This window comes from Erpetoichthys calabaricus, chromosome 18, assembly GCF_900747795.2.
Source record: "Erpetoichthys calabaricus chromosome 18, fErpCal1.3, whole genome shotgun sequence".
NCBI lineage: Eukaryota > Metazoa > Chordata > Cladistia > Polypteriformes > Polypteridae > Erpetoichthys > Erpetoichthys calabaricus.
Genome location: NC_041411.2, coordinates 15,646,447 through 15,658,021, shown reverse-complemented (window position 1 = coordinate 15,658,021; position 11,575 = coordinate 15,646,447). Strand labels below are relative to the sequence as shown.

Below are 11,575 nucleotides of genomic sequence, written 5' to 3'. Positions count from 1 at the left end.
TGTCTCACTCAGGTTTGCTTCCTGCAGTTGTCACCCTCAATTTGTGGAGGTTAATCTTAGCTGTTCACTGGGCTGCACAGTGGCTCTCGCACTCTTTCACAGCTTCCTTTCACAAGCCACCGAAACTTCAGACTTGGTTCCAACAGCTCCTTTGCTATGCTCAAGCAGATTCTTCTCTTTCAGTGTCAGACTTTATTTGTTCAGAGAAACTTGTGACCAATAATTTGGCCTTCGATTGTGTTCATCTCCCCACTCTCATGCTCTTCAACTATGGTTTCCAATCCCAGTCCTGGAGATACAGTGCCATCACAACAGAATTTCTACTACTCTATGATGGTACTGCCATGTTTGTCATCTGCAGTTTAATCTCCACTTGTTGAGACAATCACTCACACACTCTCCCTGAACTGCACAGATTTGAAAATGGATGAATGGATGGAGAGAGATCCCCATTAAAAAGAAACGCACACACACATCTCGTCACTTCTGGAAACCTATATTAGGCTTGTAGATATAACCTTTGTTAAAAAGAAGACCAAACTGTAGGCACTTACACTTGTATTAACAGAAAGAAAAACAAAAATAAAATAAAGTGCTCATCTCCAATAACCGAGCCATTTTTTTTCACATAGCAGCCCTGCTGCAAATACTTAAACTGGGCCCTCCAATCCATTGACTCCCCCCATCACTGGAAAGGGGACAGCATCCTAAAGAACTGGCTCCAGCAACAATTTCATAAAGAGGTTACATTCATCCCTGAGGAGGTCAACAAGCTGCGTCACTGCTGCTTAATACCAGAACTCCCTTCTGTCCTTGAGACAGTCCTTTCCAACATCTCGCTAAGGTCACACAATAATGCCCAAAGGCTGAACTCAGAGTAGCAGTCGGAATATTTATGTATATTCCAATACTTTTTTCCCTGGACCTTCTCCAGTAGTGGTCCAGCTTTCACCTGCAGAATTCCACTAGGCAAGGGTTCCAAGTTCAAACAGGTTTTACACACCACAGAGCAGATGAGCTACTGAGGTTCAGTCCAGAATTAAAAAGGCCTAAAAGTTCAACAAGGCCCACTGGCTCTAACAAACCATAAAGAATATGTAAGCTTGCTGTATTCAGGTGGACTGACTGCACCTCCCAACTTGGTGTGTTCCAGAACTTGGCAATTGCTACTTGGAGGCCTCAGCTGGAAGGTGTGCAGTCCATTGTGGCCAACAGGCGGCTGATCTGAGCCCTCTGGGATGGACTGATGTTCTGGGTCATGTGTATAATGCAGTCCATGGCAACTTCAGGATTGGCCTGCACCAAGCTGGCAACAAAAGAAAAAGATGTAGTGGGTAACATTTTAAAAGCTGGATCTCATCTGCCACAGCTTCCCATTCTTTTTATGGATTTAAATTTGTGAATGTGATCTTTAGTGGCATCACAGAGTAACTGGCACACAGTTCCTTTAGTGGTATACTTCATAATGTCAACAAGATTGTACAGCTAAATATGAAATGACAGTTGTACAAATGTGAAGCAGGAGGTTAGTAAGGGTAAGTAACCATACTTTTTATAGCTCACCCACCTGTTTTCCTTTTCTGACGATCACTATTGTTTATCATGTCCATCACACAAAGCCCACATATCAGTGCATAACTTGTGAGAGGTGGCCATCTGTGAAAGTGTGGCACACAACAGTCACATAGCCTGTTAAGGTCCTTATAAATGAAACACTGAAAGTGCAACCTGGGCAGAAATGTGCAAGGCTACCTTAGGACTGCTAAAGGCAGGCCACTCAGCAGATGTCACACTTGTTGGAAATAGAGATGGTCAACCATACAGTGCTAGCAAGAATTATGTAAAGCAGCCTTAGCAACTTCTGGCCTCTTATGGGTTTTTTGATGGCTCAGGGTGCAGCAGATGACACCCCTCTACAAGACTTTATAGTCATAACCGACCCCAAAAGGGATTGGTGACTTAACTAGAGTGGTATTTAATGTTTCCAGATGCCAGCAACCCTCGGACTGCAAATTCAAGGATGAGTTGTGGCAGAAAGTAGGGGTGCCAGGCTAAGCAGAAGCCTCGTGAAGTTAAAAGAAGTGCTTTGTGGTAGTATGAGGTACTCAAAGTGGATGAGCCACGATACTTACAGGTTTTTGTTATTTTTATTTGGTCTACTTCATGCTTTTGGTGGTCCCTGACTTTCTAAACACCACCTGCCTAGGATTACGGACACCTAAATCAGCTACTTACTGATCTGTTCAATTGGAGTCTGCCTTCTAGATTAGTTGAAAGTATGGTTTGTGACACTAACCTGCGAATGTGCTTCAGAGCATAATCCCTCTTCAGATACTTGATGTTCTCTCGGATGACTGAGCGAGTGCCGTCTTCTTCCGTCAGATGCCTCTCTAGCCACTCCACCATAGACTTGTTATTATCCCAGAGGTATGCCTACAACACAGCAGCACAAACTCACTGAAAACTTGAACATTTGGGGGAAATTACCCACTCTTGAAAGGGCTAGGTGGCCATCTGGGACACAGTGCACACTGTGGACACCATCACAAATTCTCCAGGGTCATCCATGTGGAAAAGCCAATACATACATTATTGGCTTTGATTTGCGAGTCCACTAGAAGTCATAACTATAAGCAACAGTCCTGGCTGGCTAAATGTGTCATTACAAACTGAGCTAGGGGTCTCAAGTATTCTGTAGCAAGTTGTACCCCTGTACGTACTGCATCTAGTCCACCATCTTGGTTAGACATACATCTCCTTAACCCTGCACTGACTATTAATAAAACAACACAACAGGAAGGGCTAATGTTCTGAAACCAGAGAACAAGGAAACTCCAAGCAGACAACGTCACCTTGACTGGCCCTTCTGTTTCCACAAACCAGCGCCTCAGCATGGACTGGATGTGTCCATCACTCAGCTCGCTGTTGGCTTGGAGGATCTCCCGCTTCACCACGTCTTCCAGGAGAAGGCGCCGCAGCCGCCAATAAAAGAAGACCCGCACATTCTTCCACTCGAGGATATCCTACAGCAAAAATGGAAATCCTGCAGACTTGTTTCTATACAAAACAAACGTCATCATTGAGGAGAAAGCATCTGCGCCTTACTGTTATGGCACCTTTCTCTTGCATGCGCCCTGGGGTGTCATGAAGATCCACAAAGTGCACAGCAACCTGGTGGTAGATGGGCAGCAAGAACTCCTCTCGTGCTTTCTGTTGTTTTTCTAGGTTTTTGCGTTCTTCCTCTGAGAGCTCTGGTGTGCCTAGCCAAGGAAAGAGAATGCGGCTGCCATTTTAGCCCTGTCATCCGACCCTCAGTTCAGCAGTACCATATATTCTGCATGAGAAGTATAAAAATATGTTCTCCACCCTAAGGCTGATTCATTATTGGTCATGCTGTTTTAGTTTGATGGGCACCATGCTCCACCTTCCAGGTACAACAAGAGTAGACAATCTGCTTTTAGCTTAGTCCTCTCTTCATCAGGAATGAGAGGATGACAGGTAGTAGTGGATCAAGGCCTTTAGTCAAAAAGAGGCATGCCTGGAATTTTGGACGTTAAACATAAAGACACTTGGCTCATGTCAGACAACAAGCAGGCTGAATAATCATTTTTTTTTTTCAAACAAGAGCTGCTTTTTTGAGACCTTTAAATATTGGCTTGATGTTAAAGAGTACCTCTCTGAGCCATTTTCTCATCCATTCTTTTCATGTGGAAAATTCCAACACTATATCAACACTATTCATCTTCTCAGCACATCTCTCTTTACCTAACTGCTCAGCCAGTCGTGCGTAGAGAGGATCAATTCGCCTCATGGTCTTCACCAAATCCTTCTTCCTGAATCGGATCTCCACAGTGCCCTCTGCTTCCAGTACCCCTCCTCTGAAAACCAAGCAGACATGATATCTAAGCCATCATCTGCCCAAGATGGCCAGTAGGTGCAGAGCTGACACCAAGACAGATCTCACTCTTTAAATCCCTTTCCCCATTCTCCAGACTCTCAGTTGCCTTCAGCTCTCCTGTTTGGCTGGCCTAGTACTGTGCCACTCCTAGTGAATATGCCAGTCTTCTCCATTCACTATATGTGCCACTTTTTGGACAGCAATGGGTTCAAGACATGAACCCGAAACCTCACACAGGTCAGCAGCCAAATCCATGGTACTGTAAAGCAATCACATTCACTCAAGCTAGCATCACTAATCCAACTAACAGCATATGTTTGGGCTTTACAGACCCGTTGGACTTAATAGACTAGAAGTACCACTATGGAGGTTCAGTGGAGTCTAGGACTCTGAAGAGTAAAATCATCACTACCAAAGGGGAGAGCATGCACCATACTCCAACCAGGTATAGGGTCCTGGTGGCAAACCTAATGCTGGAATTCTTTTGGATTATTCCATTACTCTTTACTGTCCGTAGGAAGTGTGAAGGCCCCTTTACCTTGCAAAGAAAAATGGCACCTTCAAAACTTCATCACCTGAACCAATCAGCATCTAACACATTTTTAAGAAGGCTGTACACAAGAGCAGCGAAGGGGTATTCATTCTTTGGTGCTACACTTCTTAACCTTATTTTGAAAAACTAAACAGGTGACAGCAGTCTTACCAAGGTGAACAACTGACTGCAGAGATCAGGAACAAAAATAATGGGGCCAAGACAAAGGAATGGTCAGAATAACCAAGAAACACTCAACTCTCGCCAAAGGCCAAAACACAAGGCAAAAGGTGTTGTCAATTAAACATATCTAATATTTCAAAACTAGCACAAACAAGTCAAAGTCCCAAATTTGAAAGATAACACCAGATAATTCATTGGATTCTTTGTTCAGCCCAATACTATGATAGCAAGGATATCACAACAGCATCGTAAAGAGTCAGCTATAACTGATGTCATTCAAAACATGACACAGATCATGTGATGGCATATGGCATTGCAGCTAAAAACACACACTTAAAAAAGAAATGGAATATTCTGAAGAATGCAATCATCTTAATGTATATCCACTGAAAAAAAATGTGCATATCAATTTGAAGTCACTTACAAGTGACAGATTTTCATTGACTTGAACCTGCTCCTGTGAAACTTAATACAAAATGGAGGAAGATGCCAATTTGAGAAAAATAAAAGAAAAACGTTTTATCAAAATGAAAACAGTAGCTTGAGTACCTGCTCTCCTGGTCAGCATACAGCTCCATGCACAGTGGGTTGATAGTAGGATCAATTACTACCCAGGAGCCCCCCCGGAGTTCAGCATGAGGGGGGATGTAAATGAGAACGGGCTGGAAGAACTCCCTCAAACTGTCTACTATGTAGGCACCAAACTTGAGGACTTGATCATACATATCTGTGTGGGAAGGTGAGAGCAAGAGGCGGTGAAGTCAAAAACAGGTATATATCTTGATTAAAGTTAATAAAAGAACAACTCTTTCTTCTTTCAGAAGCATCACTAGGTGCTGCACGCTGGCTACCCTTGTATCACTGTCGAAGTGGGCATAGATCATATAAGCATGAGGAATGTACGAGATGAGACTCATCACAGATAGAGAACATTTACCTTTCATTCCTCCAGAAAATCCTCTCCAGTTGGCAAATACAAGGAGAGGCAGCCCCTCGCGGTTGAAATCTCGGATAGCTTGAGCAGTCTTGAAGGCAGAGTCCGGAAACCACACCTGTCCGGCCTGTTGTAAAATCTGGGGAAATTTTTAAAAAGAAGTGGGAAATTGTGAAAGAGGCAACCATCTTATGTGTACCCTCTGAAACAAATGTGCAAGTTCATTTGTTGTAACTACAACAGGCAGATTTTCATCGACTCGGTCACAACTGCAGCTGGTAAACTACACATGTAGCGTCCATCCCGCTATCCTCTGCTCCTCGGGGAGGCTCACTTGTATGGACGCTATCAAATGTTTCTCCAAACTTACATGTGCTTCTGATTCTGGGTTGGCAGGATCAGCTGGTATAGTCACTTCAACTGTCCGTGTTTCAACTGCAATTACACCAACAGGGATTCCCCCCAACCTGCAATACAGGCACAAAACCCGTTCAAATATGGCTTCTTGGTGAGTTTTCTCAAGAGCAAAAAATGTGGAGTAGAGTGGAGTTACAGCCTCACAAAGGGAAGTAACAATTAGATCAATAAGACACATCAAGAGATAATGACTAAGGAAATGGGACCAAAACCCACAAGTGTCATTCCAAGCTATTATGATATTAATGCCACCTGAGAAAGCAGCAGGGCCAGAGGCCTGAACACCATTAATGGGTTACATGCCGTTGCTGTATAAAGCAAATTATCATAATGTCTGGTTTGGTTTGTAGGCATTATTAGGCAGTGCTGTGACAACCCAAGTCCAAGAAAGAGACGTCAACAGCTGAGAAAAAAACCAAACCATGACAGACAAATGTTTAATACTAGTGGTAAATTTAATCTTGTCACATGAGCTGTTTAGATTCACCAACATCCAGCACCAAGATGAACATAGTCCCAACATTACTGTAACTGACATTAACTCTCCCAGAATTCCTGGTCAAACCAAGTTAATCATTCTTTTAAGGATTTTATGTGTTTCATGTCTGAGCTGTTAAAGGCTTTGACAAAAAAAAATTGTTAAATAAATCTGGATTCATGTTCTTTGCCTGCTTCTTCGATCTTGCTCCATTTACAGACCCTAACAGCCCGAAAAACCATCTCCTTTGCTAATTAATGACCTGAGTTTGTGTAGCCACCCAACGTGAAACTCTGATTCATTTTAACAAATAGTCCTTAGCAACTTATAAGTTATAGCCTAAAGCCTTTTGAGTCCATATAATTCAAACTGATCCACAAGAGGGCAAAACTGAATACATAAGGAGGAAGAACCCAGTGTTGGCTGGTGATACCTTTGCATGGCAATGTAACAATACATACTGTATATAAAGTCGGATAATTCAACTAATCCAGTTCAGTTTTACTTTGTACCTTTCATGATGATTGCAAGCTCTGTTGCTTTATAGCTAATGTATGAATATAAAACTGTTACTTACACATGCACAGATCTCAAACGAACTCAATGCAATTCAGGATCACAGTTGGCTGAGCGGTCAAACTTTATTTAATAATTTGCATTGCATGGCAGCCATCAGCTCATACTGCTAATGTCAAAAATAAACACCTACACTGCCAAGATAAATACTTCTGCAGGCACAGTCCAAGATTGGTGATGGACTCGATCAAGGTCACAAAACAAGCCAACAGTAAGACTGGAACTCGTTACCTTGTGGTTTCATGTTTACCCATATTTTGACAATTGGGGTGCAATGGCAGCTTGTCACTCTCACTAATCGTCATTAGTGTGGGGAGGTGTTAAAACAGAACTAGTTCCACACGCCCTGTGATGGTTGGGCACCTTTCCAGGGCTGTTTTCTGCCATGTGCCCAGTGCAGCTGGGATAGGCTCGGACACTCTCACCCTCAATTGGATGAAGTGGGTCTGAGAGAGTTTAGTTTTAGTCCACACACCTACCTGGCTCTGCCTACCACAACTGTTCGCGCCCAAGATGTCATCACTTCCATGAAAGAACCATGGTCAAAGAAGCCACTCTGCCAGCTGCCCCTAATATCTATAATACAAACAAGTAATGTGAAATATGTCAGTGTGTGTTTCAGAGAACAATGCTTTCACTCAGCACATAATCACACATTGCATAATAATTATCTTGAAGTCTAGAAAAATTAAGCCATCCAAATACATCAAACTAAGGGCAACAATTATCAGCCTACTAGGGTGAGCTCTTCCAGCCAGAAGCCATCGAGGGTCATAGGGTCCTTTGATTGGTGTGAACTCTATCTCTCGCTCAACTGGGTCCTTTGGCTTAATCACTGGGAGGGGACTTTTCTTGTCCTGAAAGAAAGCAGCAATTTCTAGTATCAAGGACCATTTTTACATGATTGAGGGAGCCAAAATTTACATCAGTCCAGTATTGGGCCACTAGCATGTGAGAAACCAAGCTAGGTTCTCCACATTTTGCCTCTTTTCGAAGAGCAGGTCAGTCGGAAAAGGGAAACACAGATTAAATCCTGAACTCCCAAAGGCCATTACTTTACTTACTGGCTTGTCATTATTGATCTGATTTCAATGGTTAGGTTTATGGAACTTGACAGACCAGACCACTCTACCTGCTCCCAGCTTCTTGGGTAACATTTCCAGCCTTTCAAGAGGTATAATACTTCCAGTGTGCCATATCTGGTATAACTCCCATAGCAGGCAACCCGGGGTACCTAACAACATACCCAAATGATCTAAACTGGCTTGTCTAAATACAAATAAGCTATAGTTTTACTCTGAGGTCCTCCCATATTGCCAAGCTCCTCGCTTTACCATGGCATACTGCACAGGAGCCTCACTTCTGCCACAAGGCTACTCTTCTGGTCACAGTCCAGAGCTTTTGAGCATAGGAAAGAATGAGGAGTAAACTGATTAGCTCCCATTTAGCATAGAACAAATTCTAATTTATGGAATTTCTTAAGTCCAGTCAATTGATTAAAGAATTAGGCAAAACCAAAGAATGACATTGCAACAAAAAGGGTGCACTTACACTAGTTTTAAATATCAAACTTCTTCCTTAACAGCTACATAAAAAGAAGCCAGTTAGAAATATTATAACTTTAGCATTAAATGCATTCTGTCCTTGTGATGGCAATGGTGAATGTGAAGCCAAATGGTTGACAAAGACGGCTAAATATGAGGAAGGGGGCCAGTCACCCCTTGCCATCTTTCTAGTGCGGTTCAAGTACAAATTACATTTGGCAGTGTTAGGTAAACTCAACTCAAATGTATGTAGTTTTTAATTTGTTTGATTTACATGACATCCACTTTAGTAGATGCCATGCTGGAGACTTGATGTAGCTTTAATCAGACATAAACAAAAAAAATGTCTTTACATTTTACTGCTATCCCTCAATGAAACAAAAACTTACCTTGGGCATGTAAGAAAGCCACTGCAAAATAGTGAAGACACCTTCAAAATCATCTGGGACAGTGACGTGAGACACCCCATTGTTGTGCATGATCTGAACTCCACCCAGCTGATTGTTTGATGTGTAGACGTCCCTGCCAAGAACCTGTCAAGGAATCCAGACCACCATAAATACATCAGTCCTCAGGACATCCAGATTGAGATACTTACTATCTTGGATACTTGAACACCAGCGATATTAACATTCCTACAGCACGCTCACATCTGAAGACCAGCATTTTTTTTTTTTTTTTTTTTTTTTTTTAATAAGACACATTTTTGGGATTTCAAAGATGAAGGTGATGCACATGCAGACGCAGACACTAACCAAAGAAGAGACAGTTAAATGATTGTGTACCTTATTGAGTGCATTGGCTCCAGTCAGAATGATGTGGGAGTTTTCTACCTGGATGACGCGTTGCCCAAGTCTGACCAGGTAGGCACCGATTCCAATTGCTCGGCAGGTCACCTGAGGGCAAACAATGAAGACCACTGAAGAAAAACATATACTTTTACCCATGGGTTGTAGATACTAAAGAGCAGGAATGGCATTAGTTTTTCATGGATCTCGGGCACTTTAAAAATGCTTATGCGCCTTCATAATAAAATTGTTTCCAGCCTGCTAGCTATAAAAGAATGGCTAATATAATAATTCTTAGACGTGTATGAAAACAAAATAGGATAAATGATGGTCATAGATCATTATAATCCATTGGACTTGCACTTTGATACATCAGCTGTGTACTTTCAATGAGGCCAGTGTACATGTGTTGAAGCTATTGTTGACAGGGTTGATATCAACCGTTTCATAGCCCTGGCCAGGTGTAAGTAGGTGCAGAAATCAGTGTGTGTATGGATCTAGTTGGTTAATCAATGTTTTTCAGCTAAAGAAGAAGACATCAGGACCAGCGAGGAAAGGTGTTTACTTCAGATTACCTGTAGTTGTATGGAGTGCACAGCCAGAGATAACACAAGGGGCAGTAACTCAACTTTATGATTTTTGGCTTAAACCCCTATTCTCCAGTACAGACTGACCCTTGTGATTTATCTCTGTGCTACACAGAAAATATGTGCCAAAGCCGAGTTGTGCAGAAGTGCAGCACCAATTGCAACCTACATTGACCCTGAAATGCTGACATCATACGTTTCTTTATGAGCACAAATGTCAGCTTTAGCTCACCTTATACACACAGCACATACACTTCCAACTTCTCCATAGGCACATAATTAAAATCAAAAATGGTGATGCCCTCTTCACAGACACTCACCATGCTAATTGTGATAACCTCCTCATAAGCAAGGGATGATTCTCCAGCAATGGTCCCAGAACCTCTCAGATTCTCCACTCCCAGGCCTTCCTCCTTCCCAATTATATCAGTTATGATGTACCTAGGTGGGAGAGAATTTGTGCCCACAGATATTAGTGTATTTAATACAGATATTACATAAATACTTATATTTGCAAAAGAAGGCTCAACTAACAGCCTCTAGATGCCTTTGATGAGTGTCTGGATGGAGGTATTTTTGACCATTCTTCCATACAAAATCTCTCCAGTTCAGTTAAATTTGATGGCTGCCAAGCATAGACAGCCTGCTTCAAATCATCCCATACATTTGCGATGATATTCAAGTCAGGGGACTGTGATAGCCATTCCAGAATATTGTACTTCTCCCTCTGTAAGAATGCCTTTGTAGATTTTGAACTGTGTTTTGGGTCATTGTCTTGTTGGAATATCCAACCCCTGCGTAACTTAAACTTTGTGACTGATGCTAGAACATTATCCTGAAGAATTCATTCATATTGGGTTGAATTCATCCGACCATCAACTTTAACAAGGGCCCCAGTCCCTGAACTAGCCACACAGCCCCACAGCATGATGGAACCTCCACCAAATTTGACAGTAGGTAGCAGGTGATTTTCTTGGAATGCGGTGTTCTTCTTCTGCTATGCAAAGTGCTTTTTGTTATGACCAAATAACTCCATTTGTGTCTCATCAGTCCAAAGCATTTTGTTCCAAAATGAATCTGGCTTGTCTAAATGAGCATTTGCATACAACAAGCAACTCTGTTTGTGGCGTGAGTGCAGAAAGGGCTTCTTTCTCATCACCCTGCCATACAGATGTTCTTTGTGCAAATTGCGCTGAATTGTAGAATGATGTACAGATACACCATCTGCAGCAAGATGTTCTTGCAGGTCTTTGGAGGTGATCTGTGGGTTGTCTGTAACCATTCTCACAATCCTGCACATATGCCACTCCTGTATTTTTCTTGGCCTGCCAGACCTGCTGGGTTTAACAGCAACTGTGCCTGTGGCCTTCCATTTCCTGATTACATTACTTACAGTTGAAACTGACAGTTTAAACCTCTGAGATAGCTTTTTGTAGCCTTCCCCTAAACCATGAGACTGAATAATCTTTGTTTTCAGATCTTTTGAAAGTAGCTTTGAGGATCCCATGCTGTCACTCTTCAGAAGAGAGTCAAAGGGAAGCACAACTTGCAATTGACCACCTTAAATACCTTTTCTCGTGATTGGACACACATGTCTATGAAGTTCAAGGCTTCAGAAACTGATCCAAACAATTTGGT

At 42.3% G+C, this 11,575-nt stretch overlaps 1 protein-coding gene across 3 annotated transcripts in view; it reads right to left on the bottom strand.

Annotated features, from left to right (window-relative positions):
- Positions 1 to 480: 480 nt before the first annotated feature.
- Positions 481 to 11,575, bottom strand: part of acacb (acetyl-CoA carboxylase beta) — an 87,810-nt gene continuing 76,715 nt past the window's right edge. For all 3 annotated transcript variants that reach the window (XM_028824923.2, XM_051920964.1, XM_051920966.1), the window contains 13 exons: positions 10,258 to 10,378; positions 9,348 to 9,458; positions 8,952 to 9,095; positions 7,755 to 7,875; positions 7,498 to 7,594; positions 5,918 to 6,014; positions 5,551 to 5,686; positions 5,163 to 5,340; positions 3,766 to 3,878; positions 3,106 to 3,260; positions 2,853 to 3,023; positions 2,297 to 2,433; positions 481 to 1,306 (listed from right to left, as the gene is read on the bottom strand). In XM_028824923.2, coding sequence (XP_028680756.1) covers positions 1,180 to 1,306; positions 2,297 to 2,433; positions 2,853 to 3,023; positions 3,106 to 3,260; positions 3,766 to 3,878; positions 5,163 to 5,340; positions 5,551 to 5,686; positions 5,918 to 6,014; positions 7,498 to 7,594; positions 7,755 to 7,875; positions 8,952 to 9,095; positions 9,348 to 9,458; positions 10,258 to 10,378 — 1,708 coding nt within the window. In that variant the 3' untranslated portion in view covers positions 481 to 1,179. The remainder of the gene's footprint in view (positions 1,307 to 2,296; positions 2,434 to 2,852; positions 3,024 to 3,105; positions 3,261 to 3,765; positions 3,879 to 5,162; positions 5,341 to 5,550; positions 5,687 to 5,917; positions 6,015 to 7,497; positions 7,595 to 7,754; positions 7,876 to 8,951; positions 9,096 to 9,347; positions 9,459 to 10,257; positions 10,379 to 11,575) is intronic.